Consider the following 23,481-nt stretch of genomic DNA (forward strand, 5'->3'; position numbering starts at 1 on the left):
GCTATTTCCGATGCTCCCGGCGACCTGGAAGTGGGCAGCCATGCCACACCGGTAAGAGCAGGCGGTGGGGGTTGCCGGGGGCTGCATAAATGAGCCTTGCGGGCCGCATCCAGCCCTCGGGCCTTAGTTTGAGGAACCCTGGTCTAAACTCACAGAAATAAGATTTATTTAAAAGTATTATTATTATACTAGTATGTCAGATTAGGGGAACAGGGACAAAGGCAGGATCAGTTTTAAGATTTGCCACCCCCCTTCATTGGTTAAATGAAGCAAAAACCTGATTTTATAGTTATTTGTGTGTTTTAACTGTTGAAATAGTAAGGAAAAATGTGATATAAAACTGATATATCTTATCTATGGAATGCAGGGGAGTTGTTTCGTAAATACTAGTAAATTTTGGTATGTATTACACACTTGTATGTGAGGTGTTTGTGAATGGTTTTGTCCACAGTTTCATTTGTCAGGGAAAAGAGCATAGAGAGATGGAAACATCCAATCCAGCATTTCCGTTTTCTGCATATGCACACAGGACACCTGAGCTGTGCCTGGTGCAAACCCCCCATAGCCCTGAAGCCTTCCTTGCTGGTTCTCCTGCCTTTTGCAACCAACTGCGTAGAGTCTTGTCAGGTCACAAAATACGCTCCAGGTCTCTGGGCTGCTTCTCTGAGGAGCAGAGATGTACACAAGGAAAAGAGCTTCCTTTCCCTCCTGGAATTAGATCAATTAAAAACCCTATCACTCAGATGTTGTTTGACTATGTTTGTGCTCACACTTCCCTTTTCTGGCAGTGACTCACCCCCTCAGCCACCCTGTGGCTCCTTTGAAAGTCAGCCTGAAGTTGCAGACTCTGAAACCCGTTTTTTTGTGAGTGGTAATTCAAGAGCTGACCACTGGATGGCGTGACCGGCTGTGTAACATGTCCAAGAGAGATGCTTTCATTGTACAGGGGTTTAGCAAAGACACTCAAATAAGCTTAGCAGTCACGGAATAAGAGGAGAAGGCCTCTTTTGTGAATCAGCAACTGGTTAAAGGAACAGGAAGGTCAGAGTAAGAATAAATGGATACTTCTCCCAGTGGCAGAGGTGTATTAAGTATACTCTTCTCCAAGGATCGGTGTTGGACCCTATCCTCTTAACTTGCTCATAAATGATCTATTGTTAAAAATGGCTCCCTTTTTCTTTGTTGTAAGCCACTTCGAACATTGTGTGTGTGTGTGTGTGTGTGTGTGTGTGTGTGTGTGTGTAAAAGTGGCATACAGATAAAACAAATTGAATGAATGAATGAATGTTAGGGGGTAAGCAATGAGGTAGCCAAACTTGCTGATGATACCAAATTGTTTAGGGTAGTTAGAATAGAAAAAGATGACAGGAAGCTCCAAAAGGCTGTCCCCAAAATGGAGGAACGGGCAACAAAATGGCAAATGGAGTTCAGCGCAAACAAGTGCAAAGTGATGCATGATGGGGCAAAAAGTATTTCATGTCACATGCACTCTCCTGGGGTTTGAACCTGGTGGTGACTGACGATAACAACGACAGCTTGGGGTTGACAAAGAGGATTGACCCAGTGTGTGGCAGCCATGAAAAAAGGTGCATTCAGCCCTAGGGATCATTAGGAAAGGCTTCAGCCACAACATTGCATACAGTTTGGGTCATCTTACCTCAAACAGAATACTGCAGTGCTGGAAAGGATTCAGAAAAGGGCAACCAAATGATCAAGGGGCTGAAGCAGCTGCCCTGCGATGAATGGCAGCAAGGTTTGAGGCTTTTCAGTTTAGAGAAAAGGTAAGAGGTGCATAAGAGAAAAGGTAAGAAGGGACGCGGGTGGCCTAGGGCTTGCCGATCAGACCACAGAGCCTAGGGCTTGCCGATCAGAAGGTCGGCGGTTCGAATCCCCGCGGCAGGGTGAGCTCCCGTTGCTCGGTCCCAGCTCCTGCCAACCTAGCAGTTCGAAAGCACATCAAAGTGCAAGTACTGTAGATAAATAGGAACCGCTCCGGCGGGAAGGTTAACGGCGTTTCCATGCGCTGCTCTGGTTCGCCAGAAGGGCTTTGTCATGCTGGCCACATGACCTGGAAGCTATACGCCGGCTCCCTCGGCCAATAACGCGAGATGAGCGCCGCAACCCCAGAGTCGGTCACGACTGGACCTAATGGTCGGGGTCCCTTTACCTTTAAGAGGTGCATAAGATGAAGAACAGAGAGAAGATTTTATTCTCACGGTACCAGAACCTGGGGCCATCCAACAAACGTGAATATTGGAAGATTTAGGACAGACAACAGAAGGTGCTTTACCATGCACTGCATTTCACTCCCTCAGTCATGGCCAGTGACCTGGAGGCTTTAGAAGAGGATCAGAACAGTTCATGGAGGATAATGGTCACTAGCCACAGTGGCTGTGCTCCCCCTATCCTGTCAGACGAAAGATGCATCTGAATATCAGTTGCTGAGAGTCACAAGTAGGAACCACAAGTATCCACTATGACCCCACCTTTATTGTAGTCAGGTCATAAGCATCTGACTGGCCATCGCGAGAACAGGATGCTGGACTCGATGGTCCTTTGGCCTGATCCATCAGGTCTCTCCTTATGTTCATAGGGCTGATTCTATATAGCTTAAACTTGTGCCCTAGTGCTCAGCTCTGGGACCTGTTTTCAGTGCAAGGGCTCAGTTTTGAAACCTATAGGTGAGAGTGCCCCGGAGCAAGCCTAATTTGTTTATTTGCTTACTTTAAAAATATTTATATACCGCTATTCATAAACATGTCAGAGCAGTTTACAACAATTTGAAACATACAATGAAACCATATAACAATCTGTATACAGTGGTACCTCGCAAGACGAATGCTTCGCGCAACGAAAAACTTGCTAGACGAAAGCGTCTAGCGATTCTTTGTTGCCTCGCAAGACGAAGCTTTCTATGGCCGCGTCTTGCAAGATGATTTTTTTTTTGCTGCTTTTTTTTTGCCGTCTGCCGTTTGTTTCTTGAAATACCACAACAGCGAAGGGCTTTTACCCTGGCCCGCTTTCAGACTCTCCCTTCAGCAATTCAGGAAGGCCGCTATAGGAAGATACCTTACGAGGAGAGGAAATGCCCATGTGGCTCTGGGTAGCAGGAAACAATGGAACATTGTTGCAAGTATTATTGCAAGTATTATATAGACGTTTGAGCCAGGTTTATCCAACCCATCCTATATAAGTTCCCTGGGCTTTCAGAACAACATAACACCTCCCTATTACTACAGGACGAAAGCCTAGAAGTCATATATTCAGTCGCCAGATTCTGCGCTGCCATGATAGACATTCGTCGAAGGATGGTTTATGTTACAAATCAGTCCTAAAATGAAGACCCATATTGTTAGATCTGTATCATTGAAGTCTCATCCCTTATAGCTGTTTAACGAGTCCTTTTTAATCCCTCTTATTAGTTTTATCCACCCATTACTTATGCTTAACCAAGTATTTTATGTATATGTTTTAATCTATGGTTAGTTTTTGCCCCTATTTATTTAATGAGTATTTGTTTGGATTCATATTGTTATGTTATTTAAATGTTTTGCTTATGCTGGTCTGTGACTGAATAAAGTAAATTCATTCACTCCTTTAGTGTGATTGTGATGAGGTCTTATAAAACCCTTCTTACAGCCCGCAAACTGAGTTAATCTAAACTATGGTTTGTTTGAAACAAGCCAACTTCAAACCATGGGTTATGAAGCTTGCTTGTTTAAACAAACCATTAACCACAGCTTAGGAGTTTGAGCCCTACACTAAATTGTTCCTAATTGAAATCAGAAGTGAAAACTTCCCAATGTCTGATGTCTATGCTGGAGGAGGAATAGGAAGCAGGAAATATGGAGGCTCACTGTGGCTACTTCTTGTCACACTAAACTGCAGTAAAGTGTTGTCTTTTTATTAATTGCACAGTGCCTAGTTTTTAATTTGGATGCTAACTAATTGGGAGATATTTAAAATGAGATTATTACAAACTACATTCCCATGGTTGCATACTCAAAACTGCCAATGCTGATAAGAAATCCCTGTTAACAAGCATGGTCAAGGAATAATATCCACTCCTTTTGGTGCCATGGCATGCACTGGGAAGCTGAAAGGCTGTTAGGCGAGAGCAAGTGTTCCTCAAATGATCTTGATGGTGCATCCTCAGAGAGGGGTGAACCAACTTTCCTTGCTCAGTGTGTTGCTCCCGTAAGGTGCCTTAAACCCCATGCTCCATTTGCTGAGAACCATTTGTCTCCAGGCCCTTCTGTTCCTGGACCTGCCCTCTTTGCTTTCGTTCCTCATTGGCTTTTTAGGTAGCAGGTTTACCAGGCTGATAGTAAGAATCATCAGGGAGGGAAAGCAGCCTGTGTGTTAGTGGAAAGGTCATCTTTTATTTAATCGCTTTGGTGCCGTGAGCCCGTGACTCTTCCAAGCCCTGTTCTGACATGTCCCCTCAAGAGCATGTGTGCTCGTTTCATGTACAGTACTGTATATATCTGTGAGCACGAGGTAATCTAGCTTGGGGAGGAAAAGAGCAGGAAGATAAAGAGGAGAGGGAGAGTGCTGGTTGGTGGGTGAGGGCAGATGACCCAAGGACGGTGGTGCTACTGTGATCACATCCTTTCGACAAGGCCAGTTCCTGGAAAAGGGGGCATGACAAAGCAGACCTTCCCTCTCTCCCACAAGGTCTCTGCTCTTGGATAGCCACTGAAGTGATTGCGCAGTACCCAGACAATTTGAAAGTGAAAGAGAATTCATTTGTTGCAGGGAGAGGGAGAAAGGCTTTTTGGGGGTGTGAGTGTCTTGTGCTAGAAGATTGCCACTAAGGCACCACAAGCGGAGTATATCCATTCCCCCGCCCCATGGTTCCTTTTTGCAGCTGAGACCTTGAAGCGTATGTGAGAGTTTTCTCTTGCTGTTTGGGCTTTTCAACTTGGCAGCCGTTCAAACCCTTCCCAGTCTGTGACATTGTAGTGTGTGTGGGAGGGTTTTTTCTCTCTCTCTTGCTGTCTCTGTCTCTCTCTTTGTGCTTTTAACCTTTCTCCTCTTGCCTTGGGGAAGGGTGGGGAGGGAAATGAGGTTAAATTTGTATGCCCTTTGCCTTTGAGGGAAGATTTGAAGGAAGGGGAAGGCAAGTGAAACCTGCAAGTGGGGGACTCCAGTTGTTAAGTCATTTAGCATTCTCCTATTTTCCTTTTCACTGTTGCAGAAAAAAGCAGAAGCAGCACACAGAATTCTGGAAGGGCTGGGACCTCAGGTGGAGTTGGTAAGTTTGTCTGTGCATTTTAACAAATATACATACTGTGTTTTTTCTTTCCCTACAGCCACACCCACCGACCCTGCATACTTCCTTTCTCTCTGCTCCCCTCCCTTTCTTGTCATCCTTGGAGTTTTGGAGGGTAGCCAAATGGTTGAGAAGGAGGAGGACTGACTCCAGCATCTGCCTGATGGCGAGATCTGCAAGGAAGCCTCCCTCTGATTTCAGAATGGCCTGCTGGCCTGATTCTGGTGCAGGAAGCTTAGCAGATAGGGCCAGTGGGCTGAGAACACCTGCCTGGCAACAACAGAATGTAGAGGAAGGTGTCTTACATTGGCCCATTCACTCCAGCATTGGCATGACATATTTTTTAGAAACCCATGTTGGGTCGTAGTAATCACAGCATCCTTATCTAAATGCTCACAGACTGACTGTTGAGCTATCTGTTCTAGGACCTTCCTTGGTATCGATGTTAAGCTTACCACCAGTTACTATTTACCTGGGTCTTCCTTTTTCTCCACCCCCCCCCCCTTTGAAGATGGGGACAACATTTGCTTGCCTCCAGTCTGTAGGGACCTCAACTGTTCTCCAAGAACAGCAAGCTCCTTTAGTACCCTTGGATTCAGCCTATCAGGCCCTGGAGATCTGAATTCATTGAAAGTAGCTAGGTGTTCCCTTACTACCTCTTTGCCTATCTTAGGCTGCAGCTCCCTCCTTACATCATTTATTCTGTTATCACCAGGTTGGCATTGCTTTTCTTTTAGGTGAAGACAGAAGCAAAGTAGGTGTTGAGTAGTTCCACCTTTTCTCTGTCACCTAATAGCATTTCTCTGTCTTCCCCATGCAGGGGATCTACCATTTGCTTGTTCTTCCTCTTATTTTGGACGTAGCCAAAGACAGCTTCATTCATAAAGCTCATTATGAGCTTTAGCCAGCCTGACTTTCCCCATGCAACTGTTGGCTACTCGTGTGTACTCCTCTTTTATGATTTCCCCTTTCTTCCATTTCTTATACATACCTTTCTTAACTCAGCTCATCTGTAAGCTCCTTATTCAGCCGCACCAGTTTCCTTAGATGCCTCCCACTTTTCTTACTTTTGGAATTGTCTGTATTTGAGCCTTCAATATTTCTCCTTTAAGAAACTCCCATCCTTCTTAGACTCCCTTCTCATTCAGTACTTCTGATGATGGGATCACACCCAGTAGAATCATAGAGTTGGAAGAGACCACGAGGGCCATCCAGTCCAACCCCCTGCCAAGCAGGAAACACCATCAAAGCATTCCTGACATATGGCTGTCAATCCTCTGCTTAAAGACCTCCAAAGAAGGAGACTCCACCACACTTCTTGGCAGAAGTGGTTCCTTCAGCTTTTCAAAATTGACCTTTTTAAAGTCCAGAGTGTATATCCAACTACGCTCAGTTTTCCCTTGCCTCTGTATCCTGAAACCCAAGAAAACATGATCATTTATTCCCAAGTTTCTGAGTGCTTCCACGTCATCAATAAGTTCCTCCCTATTGGTGAGGACCATGTCCAAGATAGGTGATCCCCTTGTTGCTTCTTCCACCTTCTGGGAATTTTCAGCGAGGCAGTGGAGGAATTTGTCAGACCTTAACACTCTTGGCAGAGTTTGAGTCCCAACAGATATTGGGAAAGTTGAAGTCCCACATGATTACTATTTCTCTCTTTTTTGAATGTTTGGTAATGTGCTCTAGGAAGGCATCATCCAAGTCTTCAGTCTGGCTTGGCGGTCTATAGCAGACACCCACAGTAGGGTCACTGTTGTTTCTCTCTCCACAGTTTTTACCCATATACTCTCAGTCTGCTTTTCATGCTCCAGGTTATGGATTTCTTCACAAGTGTCCACATCCTTTATATATACAGTGGTACCTCGGTTTATGAACACAATTGGTTCCGGAAGTCTGTTCATAAACTGAAGCGTTCATAAACTGAAGCAAACTTTCCCATTGAAAGTAATGGAAAGTGAATTAATCCGTTCCAGACGGTCCGCGGAGTAAGCGTTCATAAACTGAAGCGAACTTTCCCATTGAAAGTAATGGAAAGTGAATTAATCCGTTCCAGACGGTCCGCGGAGTAAGCGTTCATAAACTGAAGCGAACTTTCCCATTGAAAGTAATGGAAAGTGGATTAATCCGTTCCAGATGGGTCCATGGAGTACTTAAACTGAAGGGTTCATAAACTGAAGCATGGGTGTAATTGGTTCCGGAAGTCTGTTCATAAACTGAAGCGTTCATAAACTGAAGCGAACTTTCCCATTGAAAGTAATGGAAAGTGAATTAATCCGTTCCAGATGGGTCCGCGGCGTTCATAAACCGAAAATTCATAAACCGAGGTTCCACTGTAATGCTACTCCTCCTCCATTCCTGTTTGGTCTATTCCTTTTGAACTGGTTATACCCCTCAATTCCTACATGAAATTTGTTAAATTTAGCCTGCCTAGTGGCTGCAGGAAGCAGCTGGATGTAAATTGCACAGTGAATTGTGGAAATGGCTCCTTTTGGTCTTTGGCTGCTGCTGTCTGTGGTTACTAGGCAGCTGCGATGATGCCTTTGGGCTGCAGTACGTAAGAGACTTGTTCTGTGGCTTATCACCCTGCCTATGAATAAAAGCCACCTAGAGAGCACCTTCATAATTGGTGTGAGGGTGATGGTTGATGTCACTGTGGTCTTTCAGAGTTTTTAAAAAAATAAAAAATAGGCTGGTCTCTTTGGAGCTATTAAATAATTTCAAGTAAAAAATCTTTCCCAGCCCCCTTCCCCCCTGTGGTCCTCATATCCTTTCTAAATTAAATGCTACTGGTATCTTCTGTTGATTTGCTGGTGGGCCTCCTCTCCCTGACTGCATTCACATCCAGGAGGTTCTCTTTTACCATTTGACAGCCATGGCTTCCCCCAAAGAATGCTGGGAACTGTAGATAGTTATGGGTGTTGTCAATTGCACCTCTTGGAGGCAGTTTCCTAACTACTCTCAGCTCCCTTAATGAACTACAGTTCCCAGGATTCTTGGGGGAGGGGGGAGCCTTGGCTTTTAAAATGGTAAAAGAGTGCTTTCACTATATAGTGTAGATGTGCCCCATTTTACAGTAGCCCATACAATGACAGCTATGTTGACATAGTATGCTATTAGTTTCTGTTGGTTGGGTCTGTACATAAAGCCAAATACCCCACAAGGATCACATCCCTAGTACTTACACCTGTGGCTTTGTAGATTTTGCAGTTAAAGTGTGGAACATTGGTACTGGCAGTGTAGAACATGCCCAGTGGCAAATCTTAGTTTGTTTTTTTTTTTAAAGATTAAAGTGACTGTTTTAGTCCTTAGGATTGTGGAGGGGAGAGTCTCAGCAGAATTTTCAGTGATTAGTGGGTGGGACCAGTGCTCATTATAACTCTTTGCCTCTCCTCTGTGATTGACAGAAGGTTAATTTGGATTCAAGTCACATCACATGTATAATTTCAATGTGGGTTGAAATAATTCATTTTCCTTGGTGCAGAGTTTGCATTTCACTGAAACAGATTTCCTTTTTAATTGTCTACGCTCTTCTTGTGGCTACTCCGGCACATGAGAGTGTGTTTGTTCAGATTTTGGGAATAATGTGCTATATACTCAGTGGCATAGTGCTGTCAGCACCCACGGCAAAAGCATGTGCGCCCCCCCAAACAGCGATGGAGCGTGCTAAGCCAGCCACCGGGTGATGGCAGGGCGTGGAATGTGAAGAGCACCCTCCCCACCCTGTCCCTGCCCAGTGCGCGGGCATCCGTCAGGCTGGGTCAGAGTGGAGGGCTCCCTCACCCAGCCCCTGCTGCTGCTGACGGGTGTTCATATGCCGTGCGGGGTTGGGGCAGAGGCTACTCTTCACCAGGTAGAAGTTGGGAGCAGAGGGTAAAGGCATGTGAGTGCCTGCCCGCCAGCTGGTGGGTGGGTGGGCGGGGCAGGATGTGGAGGGTGCTCTTCACCTTCAGAGGGAGCTCTCCGCACTCAACCAGTCCCCATTGCTGATGGGAGGGTGCTTGGGTGCTGGGCGCATAGGGTGTGTGTGTCTGGTTTGCCCCTCTTTCCCCAATACTGTGCCCACCCCCCAACTATACCAGTCTATACACTACAAATGATTTCTGATGGTATTATACAGGAAGCTGCATAATACCAAACTGGACCTTTGTTCCAGCTAGCCTACCAATGTCTTTTTAAAAAAAAGGATTTATGTTGTTGAGCTTTTGGGGGATTTTACCCCAAACCTGTCCATACTTGACCTTTTTTATGATTAATCAGCACAAAATACTTATGAACTACCCTTTGGATCAGATCACAGGCAGCACAGAGCAAGATGAACGGCAGGCAGGAGTCACAGATGACCCACCGGAGGCAGCGCGAGCCAAATGGCGGGCTGTAGAAAAAGCCAAATGCTGGTTTGATGCAGTCGCCAGCAGGGCTACAAAAGAGGGCACATGTGAGAGCCGATGGGTGGACAGGACCTAAAGCTGCACACATGGCACCTGCACAAGCCAGTCAAGCAGCCAGGATAGAGAGGCAGGCGCATGCATGAGATGGCGGCTGGGCGGGTCCTAGAGCCGCCCACGGCGATCAGCTGCGAGAGACGACCGGAGGGCGGGTGAGCAAGCTCCAGCACCTGTGGGGCAGGATTAAACTGACCAGTGGGCTGGATTTGGATTTGGCCCATGGGCCAGACTATGGACATGCCTGAATTAAACATATAAGCTGTCTGGATGCCGACCTTGATACCCACCCAAAATTGACAGCTATACAAAGCTGCCAAGTACCCCGTTTTCCCCGGGAAACCCCCGTTTTTACTTACCTTTTCCCGGTGGTCCCCCGTATCACTTCATCTCCCGTTTTTCTCCGGTATTTTCTCCTGCCGGCGGCTATTTTTTTTCTTTCTAATTTGCCCTTCTATGGGCACCAAAAATGGCCGCCGCCGGCTTCAAAAGTCGCATCTATGCATGTCCGGAAGTGCATAGACAAGACTTCCGGTGTCCGCGGCAGCCATTTTTTGTGCCCATAGAGGGGCGGAGCGACACCGGAAGTTGCGTTGACGCACTTCATGACATGCGTACAAGCGACTTTCGAAGCCGGCGGCGGCCATTTTTGGTGCCCATAGAAGGGCAAAGCGACACCGGAAGTTACGTCGACGCAACTTCCGGTGTCACACGGCTGCCGGTCCCGGATTCTGCAGTCCAGGACTTGGAAGGTAAGGCTATATGAAATAAGTTTGAATGTAGCTAGGGCAGTAAGGTCTTCAGACCATTGTGTTATAGGTGAATATTTATCCTTTCAGTCTCTCTTAGTTTTTGAGGTATTGTTAAATCTATGCCTCTATTCCCACATGCAAGGCATCCCTTGATGCTGCAGTCATCGAGTGCTTTAATTGCATGGCCCCAGCATTGAGGAAGCAAACAATGACCCATCCATTGATAAGAATCAGCTGGCTTCACTCATAACATTTCCTGCTCAGGTGGCTTCATGAAATGACTCCATGGTTTGCATGCAGCGAAATGCTCCCAAAAGTGTGACTGTGATTAATTTCCATAGAGCACTTTGCTGGGGTGAATGCACAGACAAACCATGTCTGCGATACGGTGCAAAGTGAGGGAGTTCTGAAGGTAAACTGGGAGATGAAGCCTCCATCTGGCTCCATCAAGAGGAGACCTATGAAGCTGCCATGCCTCAATCCTGCATTCCCCAACCCTGTGTTCTCCAGGTGTTACTGAACTAGAATTCCTACCAGCCGCACCTAGCATGGCCCAGTGGCCAAGGAGGATGTGCCTCCTTACAGATTTTAAAAAATTACATCTTCAGACAGAAAGTCCTTCTCTCTGACTTCCTAGTTTTCTGTTTTGTTTTTTAAATGCATGGGCATTATTCAAACTGTAACCCTTCTACCTGTGTGGTGTAGCAGTATATCCCAGGAGAAGCTGTGCCATTTGGTCTGCCTGGCTTCCAAACGACTCATTTTCAAACTTTCACTCAGAAACTTTGTTTGAGGAAATCCCCTGTGCAAGTCGCTTTCTCTAGTTTGTTGCTGGCCTCCACCTGCACAGCAGACGGGGAGAATTTGTCACGCTGACCCTGAAAAAAATTGGGACATTCTGCATCTTCCCAACTCATGACTAGTGTTCAACTCCAAAGGCCCTGGTTGCATTACTCATCTGGAAACAGCCCAAGTATGGCCATAATTTTGATGAATGATTCATAAGCGAAGTGTTAGTCATGTCTGAGGAGGTAGCTGCTTAAGGTGGCCTCGAGGGCACTTTGTTCCTTCTCCTTTAGTGAGAAGGCCCAGAGAAGTCACGGAGCAACAGGATGTTTCCCCAGAAGGGTTTCAGTCTCATTCACACATTGGGTTGCTCTGGACTTTGTTGTTTTAAAGACGCAAGAATCACACTGCTCCTCCTCCACCTCCCCCCCCCCCCATGGGCTGTCTTATTTTGACTTGCAGTGACACTCCAGCAGCGGTTCCGGCGGGTGTTTTAATAGCCAATATGTTTTGAAGTGGCAGTGCCAGAGATCGAACATGTAGTCTTTAGACATGCAAAATATCTTTCTGGGGTAAGGCAAGGAGGAGACAGCTCTCTCTCTCTTAAAAAAACCACCAGAAACAGAGCAGGTTGATGTTCTCCGCGGTCTCTGAATCCTGTTCTGGTACATGAAAGGAATTCAGCATTGAGTTGTCTGTGTTGAAAATACCACAAGTCTCTCTGTTGGTTTTGCTGCAACAGACTAACATAGCTGCCCACCTGGAAATTAGGGAAAGAGATCCTGGGTATGTGTGTGTGCATATTTTTAAAGTTGCTGGACTGTATTTATTGACCTTATGGTTTTTTGTGGTTTTCCAATGATGTTTTCTTTATAGTTTTGTTGTTTTCTGTCTGAAAAATTAAATGGATAGAGGGGAGAGAAGTGGGGAGAGCCCTGTAACAGTGGGTGGGTGGGTCATCAAACCCTTCTGCACTATTGAAACAAAGTAATTAGATAAATTTCCTGAACATCGTCAGGATATGTGGGGGGAGGGAATAGATCCACTATCAAGATTGGATTCAAGGCTCACCCTGAGCAGCTGTTATATCTTGTTCCAGATGAAAGTGAGTTTTAATTCTCCAATTGCACCATTTGCCTTCTCTAGGGACCCAAATCACAATCCCTTTCTGAAATTTGTTTAAAAATAATAATAATTGTACACTTAGCTCATTCAGCCGTATTCTCTGGGTGGTTCACAGTTTAAAATCATTAAATATAAATGCAGCAGTTAACATCTGTATCCAGCTAAGTTCTAATTAGAATAGACCCACTGAAATTAATGGGCCTACATTAATTAAAATTGTTAACAAATTTGTTAACTCTGAGTAGAGCTAGCATTGGATCCAACCCTGTATACGGCACACCCTCCAACTCCCGGTAAGAAAAATCTGGGATCAGCAGCGGAGTGGCACCAGAGGTTGCTGCTACGCATGTCTGGACATGCGTTCTGCGCATGTCCAGACATGTGCAGAAGGAGCCTCCCTGGCAGGTAGGAAATCTGGGGGATTTACAGGATTTTTCTCTATTCGGGATAACAGCGGGAAACGGGTTTAAATATGGGGGTTTCCCCGCGAAAAACGGGAGACTTGGCAGCTATGGTATATGGACAAATGTGGTTTCAGGCTAGGCTTTCTGATACATATTTGTCCTGATGCTTAGGTGTTTATTGGTAAAAAGAACATACATAAAGTATATCCCAGCTTGACCAGACCTTTGGTCCATCATTATAGTTATTGCTATTATAGTTTACTATTATTTAGACTTGTTGGTTGCTTGTTACTCAAAGGTCTCTAAGAGACTTTCAACACATTTAAAAACATTACTATAAATTCATTATGCCATAAAAACAAACCTCACTCAATACTGGGGAAGAGCCATGGCTCAGTTGCAGAGCGTCCACATTGCATGTTGAAAGTTCAATTCCTGGAATCTCCAAGTGGGGCTGGGAAGGTCCTCTCACTGCCCTGGCTCCCACCCCAAATTCCACAACAAAGGCTCTCCACTGCCCCCAAATCTCCCTCTGCATCTCCCCCCAAAAGAAGAAGAATTGGGGGTGGGGTGATTATGAAATATTTTATTTTGGAACGGTGAACAAAATGTTTAGGCAAGGTGTCCAAAATGATTTCTAGAATTATGCAGCAGGGAGACCTTTATGTAAGACTGTGTACAGTATCAGATAATTACAGATCATTACTGAGAGTACAACTCTCAAGTGCAAGTACAAGATGCAATTTCTGCCATTGTCACAAGGGGAGGAAAGATTCTTCCAGAAAAACTGGGGGTGGGGGTGGGGGTGGGAAGCTTGACCATTTCTGTAAATTTTACATCTCTACGTGGAGAGTAAGAAAGCTTTTCTCAAGACTTGCAATGGTACAGGGCAGGCTATAGGTACAGAACGCCAAAGTGAGTTTGAGAACTGCATCAAGGATTTGAGACCATAGGAGAGCTGCAAATAGCCGCTCCCCTCCTGCCAGCTATTAAAGGCAAGACGTGGCATGTTCACTCCCAAGACTCTTTCCTCCTATGAGACTGGAGCACTTGGAGGCACACACTCCTCCAAATGGGATCATGGGTCTGCTCCCAGAGGTGGAGGCAACTTTGAGTTTTTGTCAGCAGGACAGAGGCTCTTCCTCCTCTCACCTGGTTGACATATTTGGCCATTGCTAGGGAATTTCACAGCTCCCTGGCTGGTGGCAGAATAGGGAGCCAGCAGGACTGTCTCCCCTTTCTTGCCCTTTAATGGTGTAGAAGCAAGGCACCCATCCTCCCTCCCAGGCCCCCACCCCAGCCCTAACCCAGCTGGGATTGTGGGGTCACAACACCCTCAAACCCTGAGGAGCTGCTGCCAGTCGGGGTAGACAGTGCTGTGCTATATGGACCAATGACCCAACCCAATATAAGGCAGGTTCTTTTGTTCCTAAGCAGGCTCTGCTCTGACTGAGTCCTGCTGCTTCCTTCTGGGGGAAACTGCTCTTTAGCGCTCATTTGGGGCAAATGACAATTCAGGTTTCCCGTGGATTTCCATTTGTTGCATTCAGTTGCTGAAGAGCAGGTTTTGCCTTGGAAAGGAGTAGGGCAAGGGGAAAGCCCCTCAAACCTGTGCCTAGAACATGTGGGTCAAGCAGAAAACCGCTTGGACCACTTTCTATGCAGAAGTGTGGATGAGCCCTATCTGGCAGAAGCTGTCCAGCATCTCAGCTGCATCTTTTTCCAGCTCTGCTTCCTGAGAGTCTTTTAAAACTGGAAATGCGGAGTGTGAATTGTGTGGAACCTTCTGCATGCAAAGCTTGTTCTTTACCACTGAGCTGTGGAGGTTGCTCTGTCCTTTGCAGCCACTCCCCCCACCTCCCCAGCCGATCCCCTGAGTTCCCATGTGTGCGACTTTAAGATTTTCTTCCACAATAAAGTGAGTAATAGCCTGCCCCCTCCCCAGCTTGCTACTCTATGCTGTGTCGCACATGGGGCTTCAGAGGAGTTACGTTGCAAATTGCTTGTTTCTGAACAAGCTTGCTTTTGAACAGCGTATTCTTAGTTCTGCGGTGACTCAGGCAGGCAGCACCTTAGGGAAGAAAGTAGAAGGGAATGGAGAGGAGAAGCATCTCAGGTGATGGTGGAAGGCTGTGGGTGGGCAGTGGAGCAAGTTGGCCTTTGGGCTGACGTTTGGAGTTGTAGGGACTTAGCGTGCCTTCAGCTCCCTGGGAACCAAAGCTCATAAGCGGTACAGGGTGCCTTGCTGTCAGCAATAATTATGATATGCTAGCCCACGCTGTGATTTACACTTCAAATTTCCTTTTCCTTTTCAGCCACTCTACAACCAACCCTCAGACACAAGGCAATACCATGAGAACATTAAAATGTAAGTACGTGGCAATAAAGTCCTCTTCCATCCCTTTCTCTCTACCCCCTCCCTACCTTCCTTTCAAATGTCTGGGCATTAGTGAGATTAAGGCAGGGGAAGAAAGAGATTCTTTGCCCTTCCTGCCTCAGATCTCTTCCTCCCCTGCCGAGGCAGAAAAGCAGGAGGGGACATCTCTCCTGTTTGTCCTCGTGCTGCGTTTCCTGCTTTTGAGGCTTGAAGCAGCAAAATGTCCTAAGTGGTTCGTCATTTGGAGTCAGTGGAGAGATTGAGCAGGGATGGCAGAGTGTTGCGGGTAATTGCTGTGGAAGGAGAGGGTGGGGTGAGGGAGGGAATCCGCTGTTGGAAAACAGGATGGGGTGTGATGAGACGGGAATTGGGGGACGTGTGTGTGCCTGTGATTGGATGGGAGATTTGAAACTACCTGAAGATTCATGGCAATTTTTCACCATCCCTGAGCAGTTCAGCAAACAGGATCCTGCACTAGCCATGGAAGCAAGGTGGTTTTGGTCAGCACAGCCAGAAGATTGGGACGAGGGGAGCAATGCCAGGTCCCTTGGTGCTCAGGTTGGAAATTCCAACCTGACCCAGAAGTTATTCTGAAGTGAAGCCTTGCAGCTTAAGTCTCGTTTCCTGTCTTTCCCCCAAAGAGACCACAACCACAGTGTGTCATCTTACAGCAGCTCTTGCGTGTCGATGACCCGTCACCCGCGTAAAGCAAATAAGACACAAGGACACGTGATTTTAGGTTAATGGGCAAATTAAGGACACAACTTTATTGGTTATATAGCATGTGAGTGGTATTGGCTTAGGCATTGGACGGGAACGCAACATGTGACTCCACCTGACTGGTGTGGTGTGGAGACACGTAAAGGTTAATGAACAGTGGGAGGAGCTTGTTGATGCAAATACAACTGGAAGTTTCCCCTGACATCATGGGGGGTCGTGCCATGGCCCTAACCCCAATAGGGCATCAGGCAGGATCCACGACCACCAGATCCCCTTAACGGTAGGTGATGGCCTTAACCTGACCTCCGACACACAACACATACATCACATATTGAATAATCCAATGCCTGACCGCCGCCCAAGCCCAAAGGCTCGCCAATACCCTCACAGCTGCAACCAATCCCTAATGCTCTTGGTGATATCTGCCAACCATAGGTACATTTCCTTGATCGGAAAGATAGGAAAAATGAATGCCGTCATTACGAAACAGAGCCACCTCACTGAACCGAATGTCAGGGTGCTCGATCACATGGCCATTCAAATAACGCAGCTTGGGTGCAACCACACGATTAACGAGTTTTCTGGATTTGTCGATAGCCAAAGGGTTGAGACTATCATGCCAGACTCTCCTTTTTAGCAGGGCGGACCAAAACAACGTTGTTTGGGGGAATAAGGCAACGAGGTCATCAAAGTCTCTCTTTATGCTGGATAATAAGTCACACTTTCTGTAAGCCAGATCATTTCCCCCAAGCTGATCAGGTGTGGGTTTTGCATTGGTGTGTAGATCACCAGGCTTCCTCAACCTGGCCGTGTCTGGATGTTTTGGACTAGAACTCCCATCATGCCTGATCTCTGGCCATGCTGGCTGGGGCTGATGAGAGTTGTTGTCCAACGAAGTCCACTGAGTGCCATGCTGTGGAAGACTGACCCAAACTGTAGCGAAAGGGGTGTGTGAAAGAGAGACAGGCAGGCAGGCAGGCAGGCAGGCAGGCAGGCAGGCAGGCAGGCAGGCAGGCAGGCAGGCAGGCAGGCAGGCAGGCAGAGAGAGAGAGGAGGGTAGGGAGCTGGGACCACTGTGCTTTATCTCTGTTGTTCTGGTTCCATCATTACATAAATATTTTGGCTTTCCTGATACATTTTTGGTGTTTGAAGCAAAGGACAGGGTGGTACCTTCCATGTACAAAAGCTGACAGAACTGGCAAGTGACAGGAGAACACACTGAGTCGTACTGAGAGCAGCAGGCTAACATAGAGACCACATTGCAGGCTGTGCGCGAGGTGCGTCTCTGTCTTCCTGCCACTGCCACCCCTCAGCTTGAGTCAGCTGCCTTGCTTTCCTTAACAGTTGGGCTGGCCCTGCTTTGGCTGTAATGCTCCCTGGACCTGTTCATTATTGTGGGGACTTTTAATGTTTCCCCTGGTGTTTTGTTATTAGCTTTGTGTTGTTTTGGCTGACTGAGTCCCAATACGTGTTTTTTTGAAGGCTGGGAGTTGTTGGGCTGGACGCTGACATTCACATAGCAGTGAGCAGAAGGAGGTTGGGCCTGCCATGATGGGAGAAGGACAACTGAGGGCCTTTCTTCCGCCTCACCTGGGGCAGCCTAGTAGGCTTGTTGGCAACCTCCTGAGTTTGTGGGTGCTGCAGGTTAATGTTATGCCAGCCAATAATAAGATATTAAAATCCAAGACTCGGTCCAGAATAAGCAAAACTATTTCTGCCATGCATCACCAGCTGGAGGAGGTGGGAGAGGTCTCCTGTTGTGGACCTAGAGATTTCAAACCTCACTGCAGCCAAGACTGGAGAGGTGGGGTGAAGAAACAAACCAGTCCTCTGCCCAAGTTCTCTAGTTCCCAGGTTTTGAGTGCTTCCCCTTCAGGCTGTGTGTATGTGAGACAGTATTGGAGTTCTTTTGGTGCACCAGATGCCATATTGGCCAGGAGGCTCCCCTGCCAGAGCTGGCCAGGGTAGTCTTCGGTGTGGCTTTGCATTTCTTATATTTATATTCTTCATGTCTTCCATCGTAGATCCCAAGGTGACATATACCTGGTTCTCAGGTGCTCATTCATCCAGGAACTGACCAGATCCACACCCACTTAGCTTTAGCAGGGTGATGGCTCTTTATGCCATATCCTGGGACCCTGAGATATTGGTGCTGAGGCAGTGTGCATGCCCTTTCCCACCCCACACCCTGATAGGTGCAGCTCAGGATTTCAAGGCCATTTGTCACAGTCCTTGTGTGTTTCCTAGTGGCTCACCTCATTGGATAGCTTAAACATGGTTCTTGTCAGCTGTGGGTAGCTGCCCTGGCATTCAGGAACGCACACATGATGGCAATGTATATCCTCTGTGGCCCCCTCTGGAGGACTCTCCCTTGCCTGCTCAGCCACAGTCCAGCTAGAGGAGGGAGTGTAATGCCATTGCCCTAAGAACAGCCACAACAGACTTTTATTGCTGCCTGGAGGTTGTCAGCCCAAGCCAGTGAGTGAGGAGATAAAATCGGAATGGACTGCTGGGTTGGCATTTGTGGCCCTGTGCAGCTGAGACTTGGCACAGCAAACCTGGAGGGGAACAAACACCAGAAGCTGCCTTATATCGAGTCAGCCCACTGGTCTGCCTGGCCCAGTATTTCCTTACACTGGTTGGCAGCAGCTTTCCAGTGCAGGGCTAGTCGTACCTGGAGAAGTTAGGGATTTCTGCATGGAAAGCAGATACTCTGCCACTTAGCCTAAGGCCATAGCTGGACTGAGAAACGGCATCGAAGACTGCAAGAAGCTCTTGCCAGCCCCCTAACCTCCTTCTGCCCCTCATCTTTGGCTTCTGCGGTCTCAGTGCTGCACAACTAACAAGGACTAGGAACGTGTCTGAAAGAAACCATAGGGTTGTATCCAAATACGTTTTACTCAGTGAAGTTAGCCATCTCCACCAGTTTCAACGGGCATACTCTGATTATGGCTAATGCTACCCTCGGAAGGTTGCCCACCCCTGATTTAAGTCATGCAATCAATTCTGAGGCTGCCCAGGGAGCCTTTGAGCCCAGAAACTCCTTGTCCTCCTATCTGCTCCCTCTCCTTCCGTCTCCTCTCCCCTCCTTCCGTCTCCTTTCCTACCACTGCTACCAAGGTACGCCATTGTTGCATTTTTGTGGGCCTGGAGATGTGATGATGAGTCTCCATTCTGGCATGTCATTCTTAACAATTGGCCCCATAAGGCTGCCCCCTCTTCCTGTGCGCATTGTGCCCTTTTGATCCATGTAACCAATGCCTGGATGTTTAATGTTTGTGCCTTTTAACAGTGCACAGTTAAAATTAATTTCATGCCCCAGTTCATTCTTGCATCCACAGTTTCAGGAGCTTCTAAATCATTGCATTCAGCTCCCTGGGAGACCAAGATGCAGTGTGGCTTAAAGAGCTTTACTGTGACTTTGTACATTAACTGTGGTGGTAACACAAGAAGCTGCCTTAATGTAAAACCTGGCCTCTAGTGAATCCAGCCCAGCTTTGACACTATTTTGACTTTCAGTGGCTCTCCCAGACCTTAGGCAGAGAGAGGCCTTTCCATTCCTTGTAACAGAAATTGGGTTCAGGCGAATGCCTGCCTAAACAGGTATGTCTTTGGGAGCTGGCGGAATGCCAACTCTGATGGAGCCTCATCAGTATTGGCATCCTACCAGCTCCTGAAGACTCATCTGTTTAGCCAGGTGGTCCCCTGAGCTGATTTTATTGATCTACCAGTAGCTGTTCTTTCCAAACTGTTGTGCTTTTTGATTGATAGTTTTATTATATATTTTAATTATTGATGTTTTGATTCCCCGGTGTTATGGCTATTGTTAATTTTAATTATATCTATATTTTAGAGTTGTAAACCGCTTTGAAGTCATTTTTGGCATGTAGGGGGGTGCAGTGTATAAATTAATAAACAAATAACATGGGATACTTTAGCACAAGGATGGGAAACCCATGGCCCTCCACACATTGTCAGATTCCAGCTCATGTCATCCTGGCTGAGGCTGATGGAAGTTAATGTCCAGCATGTGAAGAGCCATCTGGCTTTGTATTGTCCACACTGAGTGGCAGCTCCTCTCCAGGGCTTCAGGCAGGAGTCTCTCCCAGCCCCACCTGGAGATGCCAGTAGGGATTAACCTGGGACCTTCTGCTTCCAAGGCAGGTGCTGCAATCCCTCAGCTACCAACCCCTCATTGGGCTACAGCTTCAAATGCCTTTAGCCTGAAGTGACCCTAATGAATTTGCACCCGTAAGAGCTGGGCTATAAAAGGATTACATTTGTACTGTTTTCAATTATTAAAATCTTGCTTTTGGAGGCTCTCTCCTTCTTTGACCTTTTTGCCTTCTCTTCTCTGTAATACACTCTGCTTCATGCTGAAGGTATGCAGCAAGTTGCCCAGGTGGCCACATACTTGCATAGTCTTCTTGGGTGCTTGATTCCCTTTCCCCCTTTTAACACAGTTGGCCCAGGAGGGTCACAGGAGGACCTCATTTAAAAATTCTCCCCACATCCCTTTTCTGCTCCCTAGCATTCAGAGTTTCCCATTCCGTTATTGTGAGCTTGCAAGAAAGTGTTTGGATGAATTATTTAAATGCTTGAGAAGCATGTTCGGCAGTGGAATTTGCTGCCAAGGAGTGTGGTGGAGTCTCCTTCTTTGGAGGTCTTTAAGCAGAGGCTTGACAGCCATCTGTCAGGAATGCTTTGATGGTGTTTCCTGCTTGGCAGGGGGTTGGACTGGATGGCCCTTGTGGTCTCTTCCAACTCTATGATTCTATGATTCTATGTTGCTGGCCTTGGTGGTTTCCTTCTCCCTCAACCCCTGACTCCCAAATACGATGTACCGTTCCCTCTCCCCCTGCCCCACCTCAGCCCAAGTGAATGAAGTACCAAGAACTGTAGTGAGCAAAGTATGAGTAGGAATATAGGAAGCTGTTTTACAACAGGTCCGTCTACCTGTCCCTCTAGCTGAGGGGTAGTCAACCTAGTGCTTTCCAGATTTTGCTGAACTACATCTCCCATCATCCCTGGCATAGGGACATAGGAAGCTGCCTCATATAGAGTCAGATTCTTGGTCCACCTAGCTCAGTCTACGCTGATTGGCAGTAGCTCTCCAGCGATTGAGAGTGGAGGCATTGTCAACTCTAGCTGGAGATGCACCTTCTGCTCGCAAAGCAAGTTCTCTTCCACCCTTTCCGCATATTCTGAGACCAACACAAAGGGCTGGACCATTTGCCAGGCTGGCTGGGGCTGGTGGGAATTGGGAGTCCAGTAGTATCTGAGGGGAACCAGTTTCCCTTTGTGATCCTTCTTTAAACCAGAGATGCCAGGGGTTGAACCCTGAGACCTTTTTTTGCATGCAATATGCAAACTCCTGCCACTGAGTTGCAGAGCACCTCTGACTTGTGGAAGATGGTTGTTAGTTCATCACACCTCAGCCACTGTGATGTCTCAGCAGAGTCTTCAGAGATTTCTTGCTCCAGCAGAAAAGAGTCCCAGTTAGGGGAAAACTCCTCTGCCACGCAGCTAAAAGTAACGAAGTGTTTATGGTCTCCAGACACAAGACAAAGCTGAACACTGCTATCTACTATATACAGATCTTCTCGTCTCTGCAGTAAAGATACATAGGTATGTTTACATACATACATACATACATACATACATACATACATACATACATACCGGCTAACACTGTCACCATGCTAGCTAACACTGCTCTGTGAAACTCACAGCCTCTTCCCCGTTCTTTCACAGATTCAGAGTCAGATCCTGACAGCAAACAGGGCAGCATTAGAATTTGCATCAGAACCCCCAGGCAGACAAGAACATAATGAATGCAATGCCCTAGAGACCATTATACCTACAGTGGCGCCTCGCTAGACGAATTTAATTCGTTCCACGGGTCTTTTTTATAACGAAAAATTCGTCTAGCGAATCCCATAGGAATGCATTGAATTTTTTTTGATTTTTTTTTGCCCACAGGAACGCATTAATTGAATTTCAATGCATTCCTATGGGAAACCGCAATTCGCTAGACGAATTTTTTGTAAAACGAATTCGTCTCACGAGGCAGCCTCCACTAGAAAAAACCTTTCGTTAAGCGAAAATTTCGTTAAGCAGGGCATTCGTTAAGCGAGGCACCACTGTATCTCTGCATTCTTGAACCAAAGGGAAGGTGAATGACTTAGCAATTCCATTTCATGCGGCTCAATGTGGTGCCTTCCATAGTTCTGGTTACAGGTAGGTAGCCGTGTTGGTCTGGATCGAAGTAAAATAAAAAAAATTCCTTCAGTAGCACCTTAAAGACCAACTAAGTTTTTGGTATCTGAAGAAGTGTGCATGCACACGAAAGCTCATACCAAAATAAAAACTTAGTTGGTCTTTAAGGTGCTACTGAAGGAATTTTTTTTATTTTACTTCGATCCAGACCAACACGGCTACCTACCTGTAACCAGGACTTAGCAATTCATACACTCAAACTCTGCTCTGTTGCTGTGGTAACCCAGTGCAACCCAGAATGTCCAGCAGCATGCGGGGATGCGCTAACTCAAGACATGGACCAAGCACCCATGGATCACATTACACCACCAACACACATACAAATCTTTGAACTGAGAATTAAGCTTGTTCTCTAAAATGCAGACCAAATGAAATTGCCCTCTGTCCCTGTTTACTGGGGTTGCCTCATTCCATTCAAACCCGCCAGCAGAAATCTCTTCCTAGAATCACCTGACTGGAAGGGCAAAGGCAAGTGGGTTGCTCCTCTTCAGCTCCTGGGCATCTCCTTCTGTTTTATTTCTGCCATCTGAACCGCCGGCCCTACTTGGTCCCCTTCTTTCCGTTCCCCTTAGCCAAGCTCGCTGCTGATGTTGATCCTGGCTTTTGGATGAGTCAAAAGACTTCCTGTGTAATGTAATACCTGCGATAAAAGTTTGTGACCACCTAACAGACATGCTTTTGTCTCTCTCTTGGCTCCAGCTTCGTCTCAAGAAAGCTGGCCTCTCTTATATCTCCGCTGCCTTTATCTCTCTCCTTTTCCCTGCCAGCCACTCCCTGGCTTTGGCGTTTTTAATCTACGTGCAGCATACGTTTACACAATATACTGAAGCTGTTTGCCCCCCTGGAGGCTGGCCAGAGATATTCAGGTGGCTGTGGGCCAGGGAATACAAAACACCAAACTTCTTTCACAGGCTCCTTTTCCAAAGAGCTTGGAACTGTGCCCGATGAGAGAGTTAAGGTGGAATTGTTCTCTTTGCCCAGTGGCTTTTAAGCAGAGGGAATAAACTTTGCTTGTGCTGGCTATGGACCCTACAGACATTTCACATAGAAGCTAATACTCCTCAGGAAGGCAAGTGGGTGGACCTGCAACCCTACAAGTATTGTTGGAAGGCTGCAGGATCCCTCTCTCTGATGTTGTTGTTGTTTAGTCGTTTAGTCGTGTCCGACTCTTCGTGACCCCATGGACCATAGCACGCCAGGCACTCCTGTCTTTCACTGCCTCCCGCAGTTTGGTCAAACTCATGTTGGTAGCTTCTCTCGAAGCTCTCTGATGTAAGGCACCCCAAAGTTTGAGCCAGGAGTTAACCCAGAATTGTGCTTG

The 23,481-nt window shown here is 46.8% G+C and overlaps 1 protein-coding gene across 23 annotated transcripts in view; it reads left to right on the top strand.

The window, feature by feature from the left end:
- Nucleotides 1–23,481, top strand: part of NCOR2 (nuclear receptor corepressor 2) — a 361,690-nt gene that overhangs the window by 156,349 nt on the left and 181,860 nt on the right. For all 23 annotated transcript variants that reach the window (XM_060269894.2, XM_060269902.2, XM_060269904.2 and 20 more), the window contains exons 7-8: nucleotides 5,201–5,257; nucleotides 15,100–15,152. In XM_060269894.2, coding sequence (XP_060125877.2) covers nucleotides 5,201–5,257; nucleotides 15,100–15,152 — 110 coding nt within the window. The remainder of the gene's footprint in view (nucleotides 1–5,200; nucleotides 5,258–15,099; nucleotides 15,153–23,481) is intronic.

Source organism: Zootoca vivipara, chromosome 16, assembly GCF_965207765.1.
Source record: "Zootoca vivipara chromosome 16, rZooViv2.hap1.1, whole genome shotgun sequence".
In the NCBI taxonomy this organism is placed as follows: Eukaryota; Metazoa; Chordata; class Lepidosauria; order Squamata; family Lacertidae; genus Zootoca; species Zootoca vivipara.